Genomic DNA, 26,944 nt, shown 5'->3' with positions numbered 1-26,944 from the left:
GAGTAATCTATTCGTATGCTTGCTGAACGGTGATGTGTTGGATGAGATCTATCATGTAATCAAGTTAGTTTTGACGGGGATTGATCCCTAGTATCCACTATGTTCTGAGATTGATGTTGCTACTACTTTGCCATGCTTAATGCTTGTCACTAGGGCCTGAGTGACATGATTTCAGATCTGAAATTATTATGTTGTCGCCAATATATGTGTGTTTTAGATCCGATCTTGCAAGTTGTAGTCACCTACTATGTGTTATGACCTGGCAACCCCGGAGTGACAATAACCGGAACCACTCTCGGAGATGACCATAGTATGAGGAGTTCATGTATTTACCAAGTGTTAATGCGTTGGTCCGGTTCTTTATTAAAAGGAGAACCTTAATATCCCGTAGTTTCCATTAGGACCCCGCTGCCACGGGAGGGATGGACAATAGATGTCATGCAAGTTATTTTCCCTAAGCACGTATGACTACATACGGAATACATGCCTACATTACATTGACGAACTGGAGCTAGTTACATATCTCTCTGTGTTATAACTGTTGCATGATGAATGCCATCCAGCACAACCACCGATCCAATGCCTACGAGTTTGTCCTACTGGTCCTTGCTACGTTACTTTGTTGCTACTGCTGTAACACTTGCTGCTGTTGTTACTGTTGTTACTTGCTGCTGCTACTGTTACCACTGCTACCGTTGCTATCGTACCACCTTGCTACTGATACTTTGCTTGCAGATACTAAATCTTTCAGGTGTGGTTGAATTGACAACTCAATTGCTAATACTTGAGAATATTATTTGGCTTCCCCTTGTGTCGAATCAACAAATTTGGGTTGAATACTCTACCCTCAAAAACTGCCTCGATCCCATACACTGGTGGGTTATCAGGACATATTTTTGACGCCGTTGTAGGCATCAAGCTAGGAATAGTTGTCCGTCAACAGAGCACGCCTTATTTGTTATCTCACATTCTATTGGGCAAACTAGATACAACCCATTGGAGTAGTTGTATGTTAAGGTGTTGGTTGATGACATGACATATTTTACTACTACCTCCGTCAGAGTTTAGAAGGCACACACGCGTATTTAGGTCGCCAATTTGACTTATATAAAATTTATTGTTTAATATAAAAAATTTATCATTAGAAAATAGAACATCTAAAGTTTTTAATGATATATTTTTTGTAATATATGCTTATCATTAAGTTAGTTAAATTAACGACCTAGGTACACATGCCAGACTTATAAACTGAGACGGAGGGAGTAACAAGCTAACCAACAAACTGTTGGAGATGCCCTTAGTGGTTGTGAGTTACCGTGCATTATTTTCTCCAATAATTAGGAGTCATGCGGTTATTGTATGAGCACTTGCAAAAATAATTAGATCCAACCAAGATTCACCTTGGTTGCAGAAATATTCCATGCATGTTTTTTAAATCGTGACGAATGGAGTAGTTCAGGTTAAAATTAACTCTAACATATAACTCAACTATAAGGCTGGTCGTAATGGGGGTATCATAAGTAGTATCATGTATGCCAACTAGGTTTATTTGATGATGTGGCACATCATTAAATGAAGAAAGAGAGGATATGGTATCATATTATGATACAATATCATATTAGATGTTGTACTCTCTTCGTTCCTTTTTTGTTTGCGTTTTAGCTTTTATCCGGATACCAATGAGGGTATCATATCATGATACAATATCATAAATGTTGTACTCCCTTTGTTCCTTTTTTGTTTGCGTTTTAGCTTTAATCCGGATACCAATGAGAGAAGCACTCAGCAAAATTTGGACTATTTTACCCTTGAATTGCTACAGAGGAGAGTTAATCAGGGGCAAAATAGTCCAAATTTTGATGAGTGCTTTTCTTATTGGCATTCGGCTTGGAGCTAAAACGCAAACAAAAAGGAACGGAGGGAGTATCATATGCATGATACAGATACTCCTTCTTAGGGGCAGCCTAACTGGTATCCAAACAGGGTCACAGGTCTTTGGGTAGTTTTCAGTACACCTCATGCCACGCACGACCGTTGGTATGTATCGACAAATATTACTACATACAGTATGTACCGACCAAGATGCGGTCCTTTCCGATCTGGGGATCGAGGCCCCGAATTGGAAAGGAGCGCATCTAAGCGTCTCGCAAACAGGTAACACAACACATACATAATAATAAAGATAGACAATCAGGGATTCAATTGCCTTCTCATAAATATCTCAGAGTACATCACACATACAACCAAGGTAGTTTTGCTACGGACTACAAAACATAGAAAGGCTATGCTACCCTGCCTGCAGGCCCACGATCACGACCACGCCTCAGTCTTCTGGATAGTTCACGTTCATGCGGTCTGTCTCCTCGTCGTACTGCCACGCCAGCTGCGTGCCGTCGGGATCATCTGTCTCTGGGGTACCTGAACCTGTTGGTATTGTGGAGGAATCCGTGAGCCACGGGGACTCAGCAATCTAAGACCTTGGTTCCAGAACTAGCCAAGTTATTAGGTAGGATAAGGTGAAGTGTTTAAGGTTGCAACATCCTAAGTTTGATTTGGTGGCTATCTTACGTAGCATTTATGAAGGTGGTTTACACTAGCGGTCGCGAATACTTGATCACTAAGTGATCCTGAACACCTACCTACGTCATTCATAACCCCACCGTGTTCCCGATCGAAGAGAGATCTTCGAGGGGACAGTCACGGTTACGCACACAGTTGGCAATTTTATTAGCTTTTGTTTAAGTTATCTAATACTGGATGTTAACAAAATATTCCAAGTTGCCACATAACCGCAGGCACGGCTTTCCGAAAGATTAAAGCCTGCAGGGGTGCTCCAACTAGTCCATCACAAACGTACACAGGCCGCAAAGTAATCCTCTATCACGAATCTCGTGATCTCGTCGGATTCCTTAGAGGAAAACCTCAACTCTGGGGAAAACCAAAGCTTCACTAGGATTCCTATACGCAAGATATATTGCTAAGGTAAGTCAAGACTAGCACGACCTCCCGTCATGTCGACGACCCTGATAAGAGCCGCGTATCTCAGTCTCAGGACACGACGGATGAGCTAGACGTCGGGATGGCTAAACCTCTGGGTGACCAGTGGGGCCCCGGACATCGCTCAGGTGTGACCAACACTCATGAGGAGCACTGGCCCGGGTTGTTGATTAAATTCCTCGGGGTAGCTATTCCCTATGCAGATTAGTATGTGATTAGCAGATTAAAACCAATGTTGGGTCCTGCCGGACAAGCCTTAGCACTACACGATTTATGAGGGGGTCCCCATAACAACCCCGAACGTGTTAGGAGCGATCATTATGGAATCAAACACCGGTAGCCGGTAACTAAGGCGGCAATAACGGAAAAAAGCACCCGGCAAAAGGCTAGGCCTTCCGTCATTTACCCGGTATATAGGTGCATTAATTAAATAACAGAAATTAAGATAACGATATCAATCTCATGTCGTCACATGAGACAAAGCACCTGCATCTAGCAACGCTAACATTAGTAGATGAGCAAAGCCTACTTAGCATTCAAGTTTGCTAGGAAGGGATTGGTGTTTGGGTTCATGGCATATCAAGAGGCAATTTAATTCAGTGGTAGGCAGCGAGCAGTATGACATGGAAACGCAAACTAGCATAACAAGTCCAGAGATGGAATCAAGGTCATATCATCTTGCGTGTGATATCCTCAGCTTGGATTCTTGTTCGTCCTGCACGTACTCTCCCGAATCCACGTACTCGTTCTCCGATCCGATGCTACCCAACATAAAAATAACATCCAATGAACAACAACACCTCAAGATGCAACAAGCACATGATGCATGAGATGAATATAAGCATGCATCACTAATTTCTATCACTAGCACAAGCAAAAGAAGCTAATACAAGTTCCTGGACAGAACTGTAACCTAGGCTATTTTGACATGCATTAGAATGACATGATCAGATGCATCTCGAGAAATCGATGCAAAACCATATAAAGAACAATACAATCGGAGCTACGGATCAACGGGAATCAACGAAACAAGATATGAAGCCCTACGTGTCAAAATCTTCACCACTCACTCAAATGGCACAAATCTTGTATTCCCAGGTTGCCAAGATATATTACAACCCAACATGAACGGATTGGAGCAAGTAAGATCACCACAACATCAACTAAGCACTCACAAACTTCAAAATGACAAAACTACACAATCTGCCATAAACTGCATCATAGCACTTTGTGAGCTACATGCAAAGCACCTACAGCCACCCAACTATGACAAATAATATATGTGGCTGTAGCTAGGAAAGAATAATACCAGCACTAGCAAGAATCACACAAAAAGGAATTAAACACAGGAAGATACAAGGCTGCAAACTTTCCCAAAACCATTAGATCACAGGGACTTAGTGAAAATTCCTGCACCTAACTTTCTGTCTTTGCTCTGAAGCTTTTTGACAGCAGCCAAAACAATACCTAAAGAGCTCCAAATGACATGAAATTTTACAAGGAGCTAGACAAACATATCAGGTCCAACTTTGTAGTTGGAAGCTAGGGCTATATCACAACACAATGACCAGCACAACCTCATCTACAGGAGAATAAAATATATCCAGATTCTCAGACTTAATGAAAATTCCAGATTTTCACTAAGCTGGAATTTCAGCCACAAGCCTACTTTGGATGGGCACAACTTGCACACATGGATTCCAAATCACGAATTGAAACCAACATGTGGTAGAGGGGGTCACCCTCTACTACCACAACCAATAAACAAATACAAGAGCACCTCCTAACCCATGGAACCAAGCTCTAAACTTAGAAGAAAATGTAGATATGAATTTTCCAGAAAATGTTCCAATGGCAAAAATGATTTCACCAATGGATTCATGGGATCTTTCAATCCCAAAACCATATATAAAACACATGCACTTGCTTGGAGCAAGTGAGCTCAAACTAGCAAGGAAAAACTACATAGAATCCAACATAATGAATAGTGCAACATTTCATGCAACTCCCACTAGAACAACTATCACATATCTATGCTCATGTGCACAAAGACAAAATGAACATGAGGGTTTGGACCCCATGTTGGTGTCAAGCACATCAACAACACAAATACTTCTCACTAAGACACCCACACACACACATCATGCTCTCTCTCATATTAAACATGAGGAGGTGCACAACTTGGATGTGGGGCTGTTTTCACCACATGCATATCATCAACTCATATGCATGTCATCTAGTAGAATCCACACCACCTACACATGCTAGCAACACAAAAGAATGCTAACACATGCATATGTCATTTACACACACATGCATACATACACTAGCAACACCTCATGTGTGTGCAACACTCACACACACATGCACATACCTACTGCCATCTAACTAGACACACAAGGAAAAGAACACAAACCACCTACACTTACATCAACTACAAGGGAGGCACCACACACACATCACCTACACATGCGGCTAACTCCATGTGTATGCACACACACACACATACACCTCTCACATGAACACACACATGCATCACATCATATCGCACTTCTATAGCAGCAAAGGAAAAAAATAAAATGCCATTGTCACCTATGGATTTTTGGCACAAGAATAGCAACAAGCAAAGAGGAAAAAATATAGCATGAAGGAAAAGAAAAGGGGGCACCCTGGGATTCGAACCCCTGTGCCCCTGGTGCACAAGCTCTGCTCATACCACTCTGCTACTGTCATTAGCTCGACAGAACGGAGAGGGCCATGCAAGGTAAGGTTACTACCCTGCTACTGTGCTACTGTGCAAACAACGCAAATCAAAAATAAGGTGCCGAAGGGGGGAATCGAACCCGCGCCCTTCTCATCAAGCACACGCACTTGCTACCACTGGGCTACGGCTCGATGACTGACAGAGGAGGGTACTGACGCAAGAAAGGCTACTGCTACTGACTACCTGTCTACAGGGGCGCACCAGCGTCAGGGAGAACGACGGGGCTGCCTCGACGTTGTTGCTGCTGCTGCACCAAGAGGAGAGGCAAGTCACCTCTACTACCGACGATGCCCTACGAGGGGGAGGAGCCCCTCGTGCACAACATACATGCACAACATCCCCCTAGCACTGCACCACACACCACATGACACGAGGGAAACCTGCTGCTGCTCTACCCGACAAAGAACTCGCGACAGGGAGAACGACGGGGGAAACTCCCTCGCGCAGCGCTGCTAGCACGAGGGGGAGGAAGCACCCCTGTGCGCAACACACCCACATACTCATCTACACGTACTGCACCATGCCCTGCTACCGAGCTACGAACAGAGAAATGCGAGCACTTCCACGACGGATCTACGACGGAACGGAGGAGGAAGAAGGAAGGGGGACGACGTCCTCACCTAGAGAAGGAAGTAGGAGGCCGATCTGTGGAGGAAGAAGCGCTGGAGGGGAAGAAGAACGACGACGAGGGATCTGCAGAACCGAAGCACGGGAAGGAGCAAGAACACCGCGGGCGCGCCCTTGACGAGCTCGGGGCCGTCGGTGTGGTTGATCCCCGAGGCTCCTAGCGCCAGGAATGGATCGCGGGGAACCACCCTGAGCTCCCGGACATGGCGGACGGCGCCGGGCGGCGAAGTAGGCGGGGTAGACGCGACGAGTCCTCTCTCTCTCTGCTACTGTCTACAGGCGACTTACCTGACAGAGAAGAGAGATGGGGAAGGAGAGAGGTGGCGGCGACGGATGAGGGGAGAGGAGGAACCCTAGGAGGAGGGGGGAGGCACGGACGCCAACGCGTTATAAGGGGGGACCTCGACGTCCGTGAGACCTCATGGCGTGCTCGCTCTCTCTCTGATGCTAACGGAAAGCGTGCACGCTGGGAGGGCACGACGTCAGGAAGGAGGCGGTATGTCGTGGGACTGGGCTTAGCGCGGGGGAGAGAGGTACTGGGCCACCAGGGGGGAGGAAACCCTCCTGAGCGCCACATAAGATAAAGCAATACCCTGGGACCTTTCCTTTAACAGAAAAAGCCAGAGAATAAAGGAATGCACAGAGAAAACTACTGGGGATAAAAACAAAGCAAAATTACCCCTGGTCATGGAAAAATATGACCAATTTAAATCAAATAGCAGAGATGTATTTGGGGCAACTCAATATTTTCAAAACAGCATTATCATTGGCTGTTTTGGGAATATTTGCACCACATGAAACACCCTTTAAAACAACATTTCACAACTCAAAAATCACCACAAGATACAGCTAACACATGGGCATTTTTAAATCAGGGAAGGAAGAAATGAAACTTGAGCCTGGAATAAAAGGGAGAGGGAAGGGTTTTTAAAACCTAAGCAACTCACAACTATTCCTACTATCACATGCAAACTACTAGAGTTGCACCACTCCACTACTCATCACAACCACATATCACACAAGCTCACAAGCATCACATCAACACATAAGAACACAATGCAACAACACAAAGACATGGACATGAAATACTATGGCATGCATGCATGCAAGGAAGAAATACAAGGTGACACACATGAAATCATGGCACAAATGATATCATCATATCCAAGACAAGGTAGACCCACTTGCAATAGGTTCCAAATAGGGAAGGTTTACATCTGGGGCACTACACAGTAGTACCACAAACAATTGAGGAGGACCGTTCGTTTCTCTCAGTCATGGTGGATGGATGTGACATTATTGTTGTGGGATCCCGTTAATTGCGAGGTCGGTCGATACACACGAGGCTGCGCCTACCGCCTATATACTCCCTCCGTTCCTAAATATAAGTATTTTAAGAGGTTTCACTAAAAGGACTACATACGGATGTATATAGACATACTTTAGAATATAGATTCATTCATTTTGCTTCGTATGTAGTCCTCTAGTGAAATCTCTAAAAAAACTTATATTTAGAAACGGAGGGAGTATAACACAACACCTCTGCCAACAAGATGATCTCTTCCTCAAGTCCCGTCCCGTCCCGTCCCACCAACCAACATAACAGAGATGCAAGGGCAGCGTCCGGTTCGGTGCATCAACGCTTCGGCGACGTCACAACTGGTTCGGTGCATCCACTCTCCGTCCTGCGACAATTTACGTGATTGCTAGCCGATACACGCCACGCTTCCGTGCGCCCCAGCCGCACAACGGACCGATGTTGGCCCGCCAGCCGGAAGACCCCAGCGGTGCACAACGGGCCGATGTTGGGCCGCCCGGCGTTGCTTGTCTACTCATAAAAAGCCAAGGCGCCCCAAACCCCTAAACCCAGACTACTGTTCTCGTTCCCTCTCAACCCCCCCCGAAGCTTCCGTAAATCAACCTCCTCCTGCGGCGGCGGCGGGCGGCGGCGGCGGCGCCCGCTCTCCCACTTCCCCCTTCACCGACGGCTGCCGCGAATCCATGTGAGTAGACAAGCCCTCATTTGTATGCCGGGTTAGCATTCTCTCGGTTTCGTTCGTGCCGCAAACAAAAACCAATCTGATCTAGGGTTATTCGACTTAGATTCTCTGATGATTCGACGCTCATCGAGGACCATCTTCCACTGCCCCCATCACCTGTTAGCTACGAATCCATGGTGAGTCCAGGAGCCCCCGTCTCTCTATCATTCTCTTGTTTTACTCCTCAAATGAGCTTGATCTGAGCTAGGGTTCTTCAAGCAGGGTCTCCTATTATTCGACGCACATCCAGGACGAGATTAGCGTTCTTCAGGCAGGATCTCTGATTCGACGACCATCAAGGACTAACCCTATGCTCTACCAGATTGCAGCAGCAAGGTACTTCCTTCTTCTGAAATATGCCCTACCTTGCATGTTGTCCAGTTTTCCTTACCGATTTGTGCCCTCTTTCCGGTCTCTTGCTAGATGTCTTCGTCATCACAGGCGACCCTACACGTCTTGTACAAGAAATATAGGGATGAAAACCTCAGGAAAACAGGCTCAGGGCAGCTCACTTATGAAGTGAGTTTTCTCTCTTCCTCGTATTGGTTTTAATTTGTTGTGTCTGTTTGATTACAATTGCTATGATGCATCAAGTTGCATCTGCTTCATGCCGTGGTGTTTGATTATAATTGCTATGATGCATGAAGTTGCATCTGCTTGATGCTGTGGTGTTTGATTATAATTGCTATGATGCATGAAGTTGCATCTGCTTGATGCCGCGGTGTTTGATTACAATTGCTATGATGCATGAAGTTGCATCTGCTTGATGCCGCGGTGTTTGATTACAATTGCTATGATGCATGAAGTTGCATCTGCTTGATGCTGTGGTGTTTTATTATAATTGCTATGATGCATGAAGTTGCATCTGCTTGATGCCGTGGTGTTTGATTACGATTGCTATGATGCATGAAGTTGCATCTGCTTGATGCCGTGCTGGTGATATATCTATTGTTTCTATCACCCGCTGAGATTTTTAATCACTCTATTCTCTAGTCCACATACATTCGACTCTCTGTATCAAAGGAATTTACTTCATTAATGTTATGCTATCAATCTGCAAATGGTTTAACATACTTACTTCCTGCTACTACTGTACACTAAGACATTAAATGTGGACCTTGCTGATGTTGTACCACAAATCTCATATGCTAAAGATATTTACTTCTTGGTTTTACTCAACAATAAGAAATTACATTTGCACTTCCCCAATGCCCTGTTTAGTATTTGTTTGGTCTTGAGGAGATTTATCTAATCCCTTTTATTTCTCGCCTCGGATATCCACTTGTTTAAATCTTTTTTCTGTAACATTTCTAACTTAAACAATTTACACAGGAGATTCCGAAGTTTCCCTATGTTCGTGGCAAGTACACACTAGATGTGCCATGTCCATCTTGGGCTCCTGACGATTACAAGAGGTTCAACTTCTTGTCCACCAGGCCTACGCTATTGGACCTTCGCAATCTCTTTAATCAAGTGCATGAGCATTTTGGGAGACAGTCCCCTCTGACTCTTGAAAGTGAATCCAAGACTGGTGGAGTCCACAACACTCGATACACGTCAGAGCCCCCTGTTTTTGAAGAGGTAGTGTTCTCTATGTTACTTGCAACTGTCTCTTCATACCTAATGGATTAGATACTGTTGCAATATAGTAAGATCTCATTGTTTGCAAGCTTCACTGCTGCTGTAACATATTTTGTATATGTACTTGTTTGTGGGGCATTCTAGTTTCGTGCTCCAATCAATTGTATCAAGTATCCTATATTCACTTGTTGTTAAAATGTTTATTGGACAGGAGACTTATTATATTGTTAGGCTGCGTACTCACCATCGGAAGAAGTATTCAGGGCGTGCGAGGGTTGTCATTGAGCTCTTACTTAGAAATAGTGATAATTACTTGGTTGCATGGAGGCTTATTCATGAAGCTGCTGACTACAAAACAGCGTATTGGTGCCTGTTCACTGATACTCGTACTCTAAATCAAAAAGGGCTTCTCAAAAATAAGTGCAAACATACCAAATATACAAATGGGTACAGAAAGCATCTGTATGTATTTCTTGTCTCCTTTCCTGTTTGTGTTCATTTGTTTGCTTTGTATTCATTTTATTTTTGGGTTTTGTATGACACCATTTCATTTCTCCATGCAGAGGGAAGGTCAAAATTTATGATAAATTTCTGCTTGATGCCGAATAATTTTTGCGAAAGCTTTACGCTGCCCCTGCAGCGGAACCAACAGATGAAGGGTACCGCATATTCCAGACTCTGTTTGTGCTGTTCGGTGAAGGTCCAAGATTTGGTCCGGTGGACAGTCGCACGTTTCAGTCAATCCTAAAATCCATATCTGATGTGGCTGCCATTGGGAATGGCCGGCTGCATAATCTGATCAAGAACTGGAGGAGCATGAGCTTTACAACTTTGGTCTTGCACTTACTTCTCTTGGAGGAAGCCATCATTGACAAAATAGTAAGAGAGCGTGGACATGTGCTGGATGGGAAGTTTTGCCGTCTGGTTGATGAAGTTCAGATTCACCGTACAGTGCTGGCCAAGCGCTTTTGTTCTCTGTTTGCAAATGTGAAGGAATTGAACTCGTACCCAGCATTGAGATGTGAGGCACACAGGGTTCCTGTTGAAGCTGATAATCAATTGGGGCCTTTCACAATTGCAATCTCTGACCCTTCTGCCCGTGGCCATATGACCTTGGAACAGTTGACAGATAACTTCTTGTACCTTTTGAGGTTTGATTACGAGCTAGTCCTTGGAATTCTAGCAAGGATGGAGGGCTTTGATGATGTCCTCAACCTCAAGACGCTAAGCGTCTCACAAGAAACAACAGATCAAGTTCAGTTTGCTACAAAGACCTTCTGATGTAGCTAGTTCCTGGAACTCTAGCAAGGATGGATGGCTTCGATCATGTGCTCAACCTCAAGATTAAGCGGCTGACAAGCAACAAGAGTTCCAAGTTTAGTTTGCTACAAAGACCTTCTGATGTAGTTCATGGAATTCTAGCAATGATGAATGGCTTCGATCATGTCGTCAACCGACGCTAAGCGGCTGACAAGCAACAATAGTTCAAGTTTAGTTTGCTACAAAGGCCTTCTGATGCTCAACCTCAAGATTAAGCGGCTGACAAGCAACAACAGTTCCAAGTTTAGTTTGCTACAAAGACCTTCTGATGTAGTTCATGGAATTCTAGCAATGATGGATGGCTTCGATCATGTCCTCAACCTCAAGACGCTAAGCGGCTGACAAGCAACAATAGTTCAAGTTTAGTTTGCTACAAAGGCCTTCTGATGTAGCTAGTTTATGCTAGCATTGATGGATGGATTCGATCATGTGCTCAACCTCAAGACGTTGATGATTTACCACGTTTGTTTGTGTTTAACCATTTGACTACACAACATTTGTAATAATATATGTAGTAGCTACCTGGTACATTGCGTAGTTATGTCGCAAACCGATGACTGGAGGGCTCTTTCTTTTGCTAATCAACTCATTGGTCTTATTTTCTCCATCCTTTGAACTGAAGCGCTCTTTCTTTTGTATAACCACGTCCATATGATGCATGCTTGCATGGCCTAATTGCTGTATAATGCATCCAAAATCTGATTGAGGACAACGAAACCTCTTTGCGACAAGCCGAGATTTCTAAATGGTGACATTTATCATCATCATTTGTCTTTTTTTAAACCAATTTGTACTCCCTCCGTTCCTAAATATAAGTCTTTCTAGAGATTTTACTAGTAGACTACATACGGATGTATATAGACATATTTTAGAGTGTAGATTCACTCATTTTGCTTCGTATGTAGACTCTTAGTGAAATCTCTTAAAAGACTTATATTTAGGAACGGAGGGAGTACTTAATAGCCTTATGACCATTAAGTAGTTCTTTCAAAGTCAATACTTTGTTTTCATCAGCTACGAGGTTTAGTAGTAACTTGATCCGAAGCTACATGACCACTATCATCAGCTTCCACTTTCACTGATGTAGGCGCCACATGAACAACTTTATGCGCTCTTCTACTCACTAGTTGAAGTGACGGTTCAAAAACCTCATCAAGTTCCACCATCCCCCACTCAATTCTTTTGAAAGTACCCATTTTAGAAACAAACACTTTGCCTTTTGGATCTAGGATAGGAGGTATACCCAACTGTGAAGATGCATTTATCCACTTTGGGTTTGAGCTTATCAGGCTGAAGCCTTTTGACATAAGCATCGTAGCCCCAAAACTTTAAGAAACGACGGCTTAGGTTTTTTGCCAAACCATAGTTCTACGGTGCATCTGAACGGAAGTATATGGTGCCCTTTTAAAGTGAATGCCGTTGTCTCTAATGCATAACCCCAAAACCATAGTGGCAAATCGATAAGAGACATCATAGCACGCACCATATCTAATAGGGCGCGGCTACAATGTTTAGACAGACCATCACACTATGGTGTTCCAGGTCGCATGAGTTGTGAAACAATTTCCAATTTTTCTTAAATGTATACCAAACTCGCAACTTAGATATTCACCTCTACGATCACATCGTTCCTCTTGTCATGACGATCTTCAACTTCACTCTGAAATTGCTTGAACTTTTTAACATTTCAGACTCATGATTCATTAAGTAAATACACATGTATCTACTCAAATCATCTGTGAAGTAATAACATAACGATATCCACTGCGTGCCTCAACACTCATTGTACTGCATACATCAAAATGGAAATAAGTCTCTTCTTCGTTCCATCTCTGGAAGACGAGGCCTTCAGTCATCTTGTCCATGTTGCATGGCTTGCATGTGCCAAGTGATTCGAAATCAAGTGAGTCCAAAAGATCCATTTGCATGGTGTTTCTTCATGCGTTTACACCAATAGGAATGGTTCGCATGTCTCAAACGATTCAAAATCGAATGAGTCCAAAGATCCATCAACATGGAGTTTCTTCATGCGTTTTATACCAATATGACTTAAGCGGCAGTGCCACAAGTAAGTGGTAGTATCATTACTACTTTGTATCTTTTGGCATCAATATTATGGACATGTGTATCACTATGATCGAGATTCAGTAAATCATTCATATTATGTGCATGACCATTGAAGGTATTATTCATGTAAACAGAATAACCATTATTTTGTGAATGAATAACCGTATTGCAATAAACACGACCCAATCATGTTCATGCTTAATGCAAACACCAAACAACATTTGTTTAGGTTCAACACTAATCCCGAAAGTAGAGGGAGCGTGTGATGGTGATCACATCAACCCTAGAAACACTTCCAACACACATCGTCACCTCGCTTTTAGCTAGTCTCAGTTTATCCCGTACCTTTTATTTCGAGTTACCAATATTTAGCAACTGAACCGTTATCTAATACACATGTGCTACTAGGAGTACTAGTAATATACACATCAATGACATGTATATCTAATATACTTCCGCCTTCTTATCTACCAAGTATCCAGGGCAGTCCTGCCTCAGTGACCATTCCCCTCATCATAGAAGCACTTAGTCTCGGGTTTGGGTTCTTGGGTTTCTTCATTGGAGCGACAACTGACTTGTCATTCTCGAAGTTTCCCTTCTTTCCCTTGCCCTTCTTGAAACTAATGGTTTTACTAACCATCAACACTTGATGCTCCTTCTTGATTTCTACCTTCGCGGTGACAAACATCGCGAATAGCTCAGGGATCATCTTGTCCATCCCTAGTATGCTATAGTTCTTCACGAAACTCAGTAGCTTGGTGGCAGTGACTTTGGAGAACTATGTGAATCACTATCTCATCTGGAATATCAACTCCCACTCGATTCAAGCAATTGTAGCATCCAGACAATCTGAGCACATGCTTAACGATTGAGCTTTTCTCCTTTACTTTGCAGGCAAAGAATCTTGTCGGACGTCTCATACCTCTCAACACGGGCATGAGCCTAAAATCCTAATTTCAGCTCTTGGAACATCTCATATGTTCTGTGACGTTCAAAATGTTTGGGTGCCTCTATTCTAAGCAGTAAAGCATGACACACTGAACTATCATGTAGTCATCAAGACGTGTATGTGAGACAAGCTTGTGGTAGCACATCAAGCGGTGCATTAATGACATAGCCTCCTATGCAACAATGAGGACAATCCTCAGTTTACAGACCGAGTCCGCATAATTGCTACTATCATCTTTTAACTTTGTTTTTCTCTAGGAACATATCAAAATACACGGGAGCTATAGCGCAAGCTAATCATCTACACCATAATTTTGCAAACACATTTTGACTGTGTTCATGATAACGAGTTCAATTAATCACATTACTTAAGAACTCCCACTTAAATTGACATCCCTCTGGTCATTCGACTGGCACATGATCCAAATTCACCAACCCATGTTCGATCATCACGTGAGATGAGGCGGCTTCAATGGTGAACATATCCATGTTTATGATGTCTACTATATGACTCATGTTCGACCTTTTAGTCTCGTGTGTTCCGAATCCATGTCTGTACATGATAGGCTCGTCAAGTTTAACTCAAGTGTTCCGCATGTGCAAAACTGTCTTGCACCCATTGTGTGTGAACGTAGAGTCTATCACACCCGATCATCACATGGTGTCTTGAAACGACGAATTGTCGTAACGGTGCACACTCAGGGAGAACACAATTTTATCTTGAAATTTTAGTGAGAGATCACCTTGTAATGCTACCGTCGTCCTAAGCAAAACAAGGTGCATAAAAAGGATTAACATCACATGCAAATCATAAGTTACATGATATGGCCATGAACTTGTGCCTTTTGATCTCCATCTTCAAAGCACTGGCATGATCTCCATCATCACTGGCACAACACCATGATCTCCATCATCATGATCTCCATCATCGTGTTGCCATCAAGGTTGTCGCGCCAACCATGCTTCTACTACTGTTGCTACCATTTAGCGATAAAGTAAAGCATTACATAGCATTTACTGATTGACACGCATGTCATACAATAATTAAAGACAACCCTATGGCTAGTGTCGGTTGCCGTAGCATCAACATGCAAGTCGATATTAACTATTACAACATGATCATCTCAAACATCAAATATATATCATCATGTCTTTGGCCATATCATATCACAACGTACCCTACAAAAACAAGTTAGACGTCCTCTAATTTGTTGTTGCATGTTTTATGTGGGTACTATGGGTATCTAGTAAGAAAACTTCTTACCTACGCAAAACCACAACGGTGATATGCAAGTTTCTATTTAACCTTCTACAAGGACCGCCTTTGTCGAATCCGATTCAACTAAGGTGGGAGAGATAGACACCCGCCAGCCATCTTTATGCAACAAGTTGCATGTCAGTTGATGGAACCGGTCTCTCGTACATGAACGAGTAAAGTTGGTCTGGACCGCTTCATCCCACAATACCGCTAAATCAAGAAAAGACTAAGGAGGAAGCAATCTGAATATCAACGCCCACAAACTCCTTCGTGTTCTACTTGCGATGTCATCTACACAAAGACCTAGCTCATGATGCCACTGTTGGTAAGCGTCGCATGGGAAACAAAAAATTTCCTACGCTCACCCAAGATCAATATATGGATACTAACATCTACGAGAAGGGGCATCCAATCATGATCCGTCTCGCGATCTCATCACGATCCGTTCCGAGATCCCATCATGTTCCATCCCGATCTAGTGTTGAATGGACGACACCTCCGCGTTCAGCACACGTACAACTTGATGATGCATTCACCTCCTCGATCCAGCGAGCGATGGTGAATTAGAGGTTGAGTACTCCGGTAGCACAACGGCATGGTGGTGACGGTGGTGGTGCAATTTTAGCACGACTTCGCCAAGCACTGCTGTGATTGCTATGGTTGGGAATTACTACGAGAGAGAGAGAGAGGTAGGGTGCCGCCAAGCAATTGTGTATTGGTTGCCTCCCTCTCCCTCTCTATTTATAGGAGGAAGGGGTAGGTAGGGCTAGCCTTGGCCCCTCCTCCAAGGAGGGAGGGTTCGGCCGAACTAGGGAGGAGTCCTCCTCCCACAAGGGAGGTGGACACCCTAGGGAGGACTCCTCCTCCACCAAGGCACTTCCTCCCACCTACCCATGGGTGCATGGCCCTCTTGCGGTCAGTTTCCCAAGCCCACCAGGGGGTGGTGCACCACCTCTCAGGCCCATGTGTCCCTCGGGATGGGTGGGCCTCCCCGGTGGACCCCCGGAACCCTTTCGACACTCCTGGTACAATACCGAAAAACCGTGAAACTAATCCAGAACCCGAATACCACTTTCCTATATATAAATCTTTACCTTCGGACCATTTCAGAGCTCCTCGTGACATCCGGGACTCCGAACAACCTTCGTCCACCAGCACTATAACTCAACTATCTCTATATCGTCACCGAACCTTAAGTGTGCAGACCGTGCGGGTTCGAGAACTATGCACACATGATCGAGACACTCTCCAATCAATAACCAATAGTAGGACCTCGATGCCCATAGTGTTGAAAATATGCCCTAGAGGAAATAATATTTCCTTGTTCATGATAAGTGTCTATTGTTCATGCTACAATTGTATTAACCGGAAACTGTAATACATGTGTGAATATATAGACCACAAAATGTCCCTAGTGAGCCTCTAGTCGGCTAGCTCGTTGATCAATAGATGGTCATGATTTCCTGATCATGGACATTGGATGTCATTGATAACGGGATCACATCATTAAAAGAATGATGTGATGGATAAGACCCAATCCTAAGCATATCACAAGATCGTGTAGTTCGTCTGCTAGAGCTTTTATAATGTCAAGTAGAGTTTCCTTAGAACATGAGATTGTGCAACTCCCGGACACCGTACGAATACTTTGGGTGTATCAAGCGTCACAACATAACTGGGTGATTATAAAGATGCACTACAAGTATCTATGAAAGTGTCTGTTGGGTTGGCACGAATCGAGCATGGGATTTGTCTCTGACGGAGAGGTATCTCTGGGCCCACTCGGTAATACATCATCCTATTGAGCTCAATGTGACTAGGTAGTTAGTCATGGGATCATGTGTTACAGAATGATTAAAGAGACTTGCCGGTAACGAGATTGAACAAGGTATGGGGATACCGACGATTGAATATCGGGCAAGTTATATACTGATAGACAAAGGGAATTGCATACGGGATTGATTGAATCCCCAACATCGTGGTTCATCCGATGAGATCACCGTGGAACATGTGAGAGCCAACATGGATATCCAGATCCCGCTGTTGGTTATTGACCGGAGAGGTGTCTCGGTCATGTGTGCATGATTCCCGAACCTGCAGGGTCTACACACTTAAGGTCCGATGACGCTAGAGTTGTAATGGGAATAGTATGTGGTTACCAAAAGTTGTTCGGAGTCCCGGATGAGATCCCGGACGTCACGAGGAGCTCCGGAGGTAAAGATTTATATATAGGAAGTCAAGATTTGGTCGCCGGAAATGTTTCCGGGTTCATCGGTTCCCGGGGTCCATCGAGAGGGGCCACAGAGGCGGAGCCAAGGTTGGGACCAGCCACCTAGGTGGGCTGGTTCGGCCGGCCAAGGCCCGATGGCCATTTGGGTTGGGAACCCTAGGGCGAAAGGTGACCCACCTCCCAACTTGGGAGGAAAGCCACCTCCACCCTCGCCGCCGCCCCCTCCTTGGCCGCCGCCCACCCTATATTGATCTAGGGTGTGGCCGTCCCCTCTCCCCCCTTCCTCCTATAAATACCAAAGGGGTTTTCAGGGCTGCACACAAGAGTTCCTCTCTCCCTCGGCACAACCCTCCCTCTCTCTTCCTCCTCCTCCGCATCGCTTGGCGAAGCCTTGCCGGAGAACCACATAGCTCCACCACCACCACGCCGTCATGCTGCCAGAGCTCTCCATCAACTTCCCCTCTCCCCTTGCTGGTTCAAGGTAGAGGAGATGTCACCGGGCTGCACGTGCGTTGAACATGGAGGCGCCGTTGTTCAGCGCTTTGGATCCTATCTACCGCGATCTGAATCGATGTGTGTACGACTCCATCACCCGCGTTCATAGTAACGCTTCCGCTTAGCGATCTTCAAAGGTATGAAGATGCTCCACCCCTTGCTCATTGCTAGCATCTCCTAGATCGATCTTGGTGTTTTCTAGGAATTTTTTTGAATTTCTCCCTCGAGCCCCAACAGTGGCATCGTGAGCTAGGTCCATACGTAGATTCTATGCACGAGTAGAACACAAAAGTTGTGGGCGATGATTTTGTCAATTTATTTCAGTTACTAGTCCAATATTTTCTCGACGGTATTGTGGGATGAAGCGGACCGGGCCGACTTTACACGTACGCTTACGTGAGACTGGTTCCATCGCCTGACATGCACTTGTTGCATAAGGTGGCTAGTGGATGTCTGTCTCTCCCACTTTAGTCGAATTGGATTCGATGAAAAGGGTCCTTGTGAAGGGTAAATAACATTGGCATATCAACGTTGTGGCTGTCACGTAGGTAAGAAACGTTCTTGCTAGAAACCCTAACCAGCCAAGTAAAACTTGCAACAACAATTAGATGACGTCTAACTTGTTTTTGCAGGGTATGCTATGTGATGTGATATGGCCAAAAGGATGTGATGAAATATATGTGATGTATGAGATTGATCATGTTCTTGTAATAGGAATCACGACAACCGGCAGGAGCCATAGGAGTTGTCTTAAATTTTTGTATGACCTGCATGTCAATCTTAATATCGCCATATGATTACTTTACTTTATTGCTAACTGTTAGCCACAGTAGTAGAAGTAATAGTTGGCGAGACAACTTCATGGAGACACGATGATGGAGATCATGGTGTCGTGCCGGTGATGGTGGTGATCATGCCGCGCCCGAAGATGGAGATCAAAGGTGCTAGATGACAATGGCCATACCATGTCACTATATGATTTGCATGTGATGTTTGTCATGTTTTTCATCTTATTGCTTAGAACGACGGTAGCAAAGATAAGATGACCCCTCATTAAATTTCAAGATAAGTATTCCCTAAGTGTTCACCGTTGCGAAGGATCATTGTCTCGAAGCACCATGTGATGATAGGATGTGATAAATTCTAACGCTCATATACAACGGGTGTAAGCCAGATTTACACACGCAAAACACTTAGGTTGACTCGAAGAGCCTAGCATGTACAGACATGGCCTCGGAATACGAGAGACCGAAAGGTCGAACATGTGTCGTATGGATGATACGATCAACATGGAGATGTTCACCATTGATGACTAGTCCGTATCGCATGATGATCGGACACGGGCTAGTCAACATGGATCATGTATCACTAAGATGACTGGAAAGATGTTAATCTAAGTGGGAGTTTATTAAATAATTTGATTAAATGAACTTAATTATCATGAAATTAGTCTAAAAATGTCTTTACAATATTGTAGATCCAATGTCCAACGCTCATGTCAACCTCAATTTCAACGCGTTCCTAGAGAAAACTAAGCTGAAATACGATGGTAGCAACTATGCGGACTGGGCTCGTAATTTAAAGCTCATCCTCATGGCTTCCAAGAAGGCATATGTCCTTGATGCACCGTTAGGTGACCCTCCCGTTCTCGTAGCATCCCAGGACGTTTTGAATGCCTGACAATCGCGAAGTGATGACTACTCTCTGTTTCAGTGCGACATGCTTTACAGTTTAGAACCGGGGCTCCAAAAGCGTTTTGATCAACATGGAGCATATGCGATGTTCGAGGAGCTGAAACTGGTTTCCCAAACTCATGCCCGGGTCGAGAGATATGAGGTCTCTGACAAGTTCCTCAACTTTAAGATGGAGGGAAATAGTTCTGTCACTAAGCACATACTCAGAATGTCTGGGTTGCACATCTGTCTGTCTCAGTTGGAAGTTAATCTTCCGGATGACGTAGTTATTGACAGAATCCTCCAGTCACTACCACCTAGCTACAAGAGCTTTGTGATGAATTATAACATACAAGGGATGGAAAAGACCATTCCCGAGTTATATTCAATGTTGAGATAAGCGGAGGTGGAAATCAAGAAGGAACATCAAGTGTTGATGGTGAATAGGACCACGAGTTTCAAGAAAGGCAAGGGTAAAAAGAACTTCAAGAAGGACAACAAAGCAGTTGCCGCGCTGGTAAACCGGTTGCCAGGAAGAAGCGCAAGAATGGACCCATGCCTGAGACTGAGTGCTATTATTGCAAGGGAACCGGTCACTGGAAGCGGAACTACCCCAAGTACTTAGTGGATAAGAAGGCCGACAACGTCAAAGGTATATATGATATACATGTTATTGATGTGTACCTTACCAGCGCTCGTAGTAGCTCCTGGGTATTTGATACCGGTGATGTTGCTCACATTTGCAACTAAAAACTGGAACCGAGGATTAAGCGGAGACTGGCAAAGGACGAGGTGACGATGCGCGTCGAGAATGGTTCCAAGGTCGATGTGATCGCTGTCGGCACACTACCTCTACATCTACCTTCGGGATTAGTTTTAAACCTCAATAATTGTTTTTTAGTACCAGGTTTGAGCATGAACATTGTATATGGATCTCGTCTAATGCGAGATGGCTACTCATTTAAATCTGAGAATAATGGTTGTTCTATTTATATGAGTGATATGTTTTATGGTCATGCCCCGCTGGTCGATGGTATATTCTTGATGAATCTTGAACATGATGTTATACATGTTCATAGTGTGAGTACCAAAAGATGTAAGGTTGATAATGATAGTCCCACATACTTGTGGCACCGCCGCCTTGGTCATATCGGTGTCAAACGCATGAAGAAACTCCATACAGATGGACTTTCGCTTGTCGATGGTTTATTCTTGATGAATCTTGAACATGATGTTATACATGTTCATAGTGTGAGTACCAAAAGATGTAAGGTTGATAATGATAGTCCCACATACTTGTGGCACCGCCGCCTTGGTCATATCAGTGTCAAATGCATGAAGAAACTCCATACAGATGGACTTTTGGTGTAACACCCCGGACACACCCACCGACGGTCGTTACTCCTGGGGGATCTAGACTGGCCCCACATATCAATACTAGTATTTTCTGCGCACTTTGTCCTCACTCATGCGCACCCGGGATCAACTTCCCGGTCGGTCACCCATCCTAGAACTACTCCAAGCTGAGCACGTTTAACCTAAGAGTTCTGTTCGAATGGGCTTCCGGAAAAGAAGGAATTCCTTATTGATATGAGTAGTCTATCATCCCTAATATGCCAGGCTATCACATACACCACCACTCAGAGGAACCGACGTCCTCGTCGGGCCACATGAGCGTTCCCTCTTGGCACAAACGTCTGTGCTTCCAGTCCAATACATGTGCCATGCCGTGTGCCACGACGGGTCATAAACGTCATGAACAACATGACCGCACACCTATCCGCAAACATCCGTGTCGGCTCTGATACCACAAACTTGTAACACCCCGGACACACCCGCCGGCGTTCGTTACTCCTGGCGGGATCTAGACTGGCCCCACATATCAATACTAGTATTTTCTGCGCACTTTGTCCTCACTCATGCGCACCCGGGATCAACTTCCTGGTCGGTCACCCATCCTAGAACTACTCCAAGCTGAGCACGCTTAACCTAAGAGTTCTGTTCGAATGGGCTTCCGGAAAAGAAGGAATTCCTTATTGATATGAGTAGTCTATCATCCCTAATATGCCAGGCTATCACATACACCACCACTCAGAGGAACCGACGTCCTCGTCGGGCCACATGAGCGTTCCCTCTTGGCACAAACGTCTGTGCTACCAGTCCTATACATGTGCCATGCCGTGTGCCACGACGTGTCATAAACGTCATGCACAACATGACCGCACACCTGTCCGCAAACATCCGTGTCGGCTCTGATACCACAAACTTGTAACACCCCGGACACACCCGCCGGCGTTCGTTACTCCTGGCGGGATCTAGACTGGCCCCACATATCAATACTAGTCTTTTCTGCGCACTTTGTCCTCACTCATGCGCACCCGGGATCAACTTCCTGGTCGGTCACCCATCCTAGAACTACTCCAAGATGAGCACGCTTAACCTGAGAGTTCTGTTCGAATGGGCTTTCGGAAAAGAAGGAATTCCTTATTGATATGAGTAGTCTATCATCCCTAATATGCCAGGCTATCACATTTGGAGTCTCTTGATTTGGAATCATTTGACACGTGCGAACCGTGCCCCATGGGCGAGATGACTAAGACTCCGTTCTCCGGAACAATGGTGTGAGCAACCAACTTGTTCGAAATAATACATATCGATGTATGCGGTCCAATGAGCGTCGAGGCTCATGGTGGCTATCGTTATGTTCTCACCCTCACTGATGACTTGAGAAGATATGAGTATGTCTACTTAATGAAACACAAGTCTGAAACTTTTGAAAAATTCAAGGAATTTTAGAGTGAGGTAGAGAATCAACGTGACAAGAAAATAAAGTTCCTACGATCTGATCGTGGAGGAAAATATTTGAGTCATGAGTTTGACACGCAATTAAGAAAATGTGGAATTGTTTCACAACTCACGCCGCCTGCACACCTTAGCGTAATGGTGTGTCCGAACATCGTAATCGCACTCTATTGGATATGATGCGATCTATGATGTCTCTTACTGATTTACCGCTATCATTGCATTGGAAACTGCCGCATTCACTTTAAATAGGGCACCGTCTAAATACGTTGAGACGACACCGTGTGAGTTATGGTTTGGAAAGAAACCTAAGCTGTCATTTCTAACAGTTTGGGGCTGCGATGCTTATGTGAAGAAACTTCAACCTAAGAAGCTCGAACAGAAAGCGGGAAAATGTGTCTTCATAGGATACCCTAAGGAAACTGTTGGGTATACCTTCTATCTTAGATCCGAAGGCAAAATCTTTGTTGCCAAGAACGGATCCTTTCTAGAGAAAGAGTTTCTCTCGAAATAAGTAAGTGGGAGGAAAGTAGAACTTGATGAGGTAATTGTACCTCCTCTCGAACCGGAGAGTAGCGTAGCGTAGGAAAATGTTTCTATGGTGCCTGCACCGATGATACGTCTCCAACGTATCTATAATTTTTAATTGTTCCATGCTATTATATTATCAACTTTGGATGTTTTATATGCATGAATACGATATTTCATATTATTTTTGGGACTAACCTATTGACCTAGAGCCAGTGCCAGTTCCTGTTTCTTTCCTTGTTTTTGACCTTTTTCAGATAGGAATATCAAACGGAGTCCAAACGGAATAAAACTTTCGCCGTGATTTTTTATGGAAAATATAGAAAATACCGGAAGAAAAAGATACCGGAGAGGAGTCCCGAGGAAGCCACGAGCCAGGGAGGCATGCCCACCCCCCTGGGCGCGCCTGGGGGGCTCGTGACTCCCTCGTGGGTCCCCTTGACCTGTTCTCGATGCCATCTGGTCTTATAAATATAGAAACCTCCAGAAATAAACCTAGATCGGGAGTTCCGCCACTGCAAGCCTCTGTGGCCACCAAAAACCAACCGGGAGCCCGTTCCGGCACCCTACCGGAGGGGGAATCCATCTCCGGTGGCCATCTTCATCATCACGGCGATCTCCATGACGAGGAGGGAGTAGTTCACCCTCGGGGATGAGGGTATGTACCAGTAGCTATGTGTTTGATCTCTCTCTCTCTCGTGTTCTTGAGATGTCTTGATCTCGATGTACCGCGGGCTTTGCTACTATAGTTGGATCTTATGATGTTCTTCCCCCTCTCCCTTCTTGCAATGAATTGAGTTTCCCCTTTGAAGTTATCTTATCGGATTGAGTCTTTAGGAACACGTGATGTATGTCTTGCACGTGTCTATCTGTGGTGACAATGGGATATTCATGTGAGTACTTGATGTATATTTTGGTGATCAACTTGCGGGTTTCGTGACATCGGGAACCTATGCATAGGGGTTGGCACACGTTTTGACTCTCTGGTAGAAACTTTGGGGCACTCTTTGAAGTTCTATGTGTTGGTTGAATAGATGATTCTGAGATTGTGTGATGCATATCGTATAATCATGCCCATGGATACTTGAGGTGACAGTGGAGTATCTAGGTGACATTAGGGTCTTGGTTGATGTGTGTCTTAAGGTGTTATTCTAGTATGAACTCTAGGATAGATTGAACGGAAAGAATAGCTTCGTGTTATTTTACTACAGACTCTTGAATAGATCGATCAGAAAGAATAACTTTGTGGTGGTTTCGTACCCGACAATAATCTCTTTGTTTGTTCTCGGCTATTAGTGACTTTGGAGTGACTCTTTGTTGCATGTTGAGGGCTAGTTACATGATCCAACTAGATCATGAAAGGCGCGTGTTGCTGCGCCCGTCTATTATGAATTTAGGATGAAATTATTATCGATATATTTGTATAACAGTAATTATTTTATTGTGGTTTGCGATGTTTATTTTATTGCATTTTTTTTATTTTTTTGAAAAATTTGTGGTGTTATGGGCCACATAATAGTAAATTTCTTATTTGTGTGTATTATTTAAATTAGACTGATAGGGGCATGCATAGGTATTAATACTTTTGCAGCAGCAATTTTTGTGTATTAATGTGTATGTTGAACATTTTTAGTGAGGGTTTAATTCTGTATATTTATGTAGGATCGTAATCGCTTAAGATATATTTGTATTACATTAATTATTTTCTTATGGTTTGCGATCTTTATTTTGATGCAATTTTTTGTTTTACTTTTTGGAAAATTTGGGGTGTTATGGGCCACATAATAGTAATTTTGTAATTTGTGTGTAATATTGTAATTGGGCTGATATGGGCCTGTTTAGCTATTAATACTTTTGCGTCCGCATTTTTTGTGTATTGATGTGTATGTTGAACGTTTTTAGTGAGGCATTAATTTGGTATTGATCTAGGATAGGAATGGCTGTAGGTTTTGCATTAGCATTTGTAACTTTGTTGACCTTTGTATTTATGAACAGTAGTTATAAGTAGAGGGACGTTAGTAGCTTACTTGCTCTATATATATACACCATCCTTTGTGTTTGTTTCGATGTTGGTGTATGCAGTTCTTAGTTTGTGAGCTGGACTTAATTCTTTTTCAGTTGTGTTGGTTGTAGGTACGATTATATTTGTTAAACTTTGTTGTCTTTAATTCTTTATTTTTTTGAATAATGAGTAATAGTTGTATGTTAAATTTATTGAAATTTATTGTGTATTGTAGGTTTGTTGTTCGAATAAAGTTAGCGTGAATGGATGGTGTTGAAACAGGTAATATAAATTTATTTGTTTAATTATGTATGTTTCATTTGTGTAGTCGCATATATTTTGTAGATGACGTATGGAAAATATGATTTTTTTACCCTGGATGGGCTGAGAAAATAGGCCCATTTCACCCGATAACACGGTTTCGGCCACCGGAGCAGCGGCCCATTAGGACAGTCGGGCCGACGATGAAAAAGTGTGCTGGAGGTGGTGGTATACATCACATCCGACGGCTAGAAATGACCCGATCGTCTAAATGGACGGCTAATAAAGCAAAACACTGAGAGGGCTCGCTTTAGGTTCAGTTTTACTGTCCTAAATTATGTTATCATTGTTGAGAGAATTTCACTAGTGAAAGTATGAACCCTAGGCCTTGTTTCCACGCATTGCAATACCGTTCGTGCTCACTTTTATTATTATTTACCTTGCTGTTTTTGTAATTTCAGATTAAAAAAACCTATATCTACCATCCATATTGTACTTGTATAACCATCTCTTCGCCGAACTAGTGCACCTATACAACTTACCATTGTATTGGGTGTGTTGAGGATACAAGAGACTCTTTGTTATTTGGTTGCAGGGTTGCTTGAGAGAGACCATCTTCATCCTACGCATCTCGCGGATTGATAAACCTTAGGTCACCCACTTGAGGGAAAATTTCTACTATCCTACAAATCTCTGCACTTGGAGGCCCAACAACGCCTACAAGGAGAAGGTTGCGTAGTAGACATCAAGCTCTTTCCTGACGCCGTTGCCGGGGAGGTTACCGCATCTTCTAGTTTCTTGTTTTATCACTAGTTTAGTCTATAAAAGAAAACTATAAAAAAATGGAATTAAGGTTGCCTCATATGCCTCATCTTTTTAATGTCTTTCGTGAAAATGATGGGAAGGAAAATTGTGCTCAAGTGCTAGAAGAAGAATTACATAGAATGCTTGGCATAAAATATCTGAATGATGAGCATGATTGCCATGTTGTTAGTATGAATACTTTGAATATACATGATGCTAATGATATGCAAAGCCACAAGCTTGGGGATGCTATGTTTGATGAAGATGATCTTTTTAGTTTCCCCAGTTTGAATGATCAAAATTATTATGATGAAAGCATGCCCCCTATCTATGATGATTATTGTGATGATACTTATGCTATAAATAAGAATGATAATAAAACTTGTCACAATTATGAGTACCCTCTTAGTGAACATTACTCTTTTAATACAGAAACAATTCGTAGTGTTCAAGTCTTTTACGATACTCCCACTACTATTGATGAGAATAAATTTCCTTATGTGGAGAGTAGTAAAATTTCTATGCTTGTAGATCATGAAAAGAATGAT

At 43.6% G+C, this 26,944-nt stretch overlaps 1 protein-coding gene across 1 annotated transcript; it reads left to right on the top strand.

The window, feature by feature from the left end:
* The first annotated feature begins 8,294 nt into the window (after nt 1-8,294).
* On the top strand, nt 8,295-11,254 carry LOC123452530. Its single transcript, XM_045129191.1, has 7 exons — nt 8,295-8,391; nt 8,650-8,763; nt 8,851-8,946; nt 9,760-9,801; nt 9,837-10,008; nt 10,220-10,470; nt 10,572-11,254. Coding segments are annotated over exons 1-7 (723 nt in total). The 5' UTR covers nt 8,295-8,389; the 3' UTR covers nt 10,618-11,254.
* Nucleotides 11,255-26,944: the final 15,690 nt, after the last annotated feature.

Source organism: Hordeum vulgare, chromosome 5H (assembly GCF_904849725.1).
Source record: "Hordeum vulgare subsp. vulgare chromosome 5H, MorexV3_pseudomolecules_assembly, whole genome shotgun sequence".
Classification (NCBI taxonomy): Eukaryota; Viridiplantae; Streptophyta; class Magnoliopsida; order Poales; family Poaceae; genus Hordeum; species Hordeum vulgare.
This window is presented reverse-complemented; position numbering and strand designations above follow the sequence as displayed.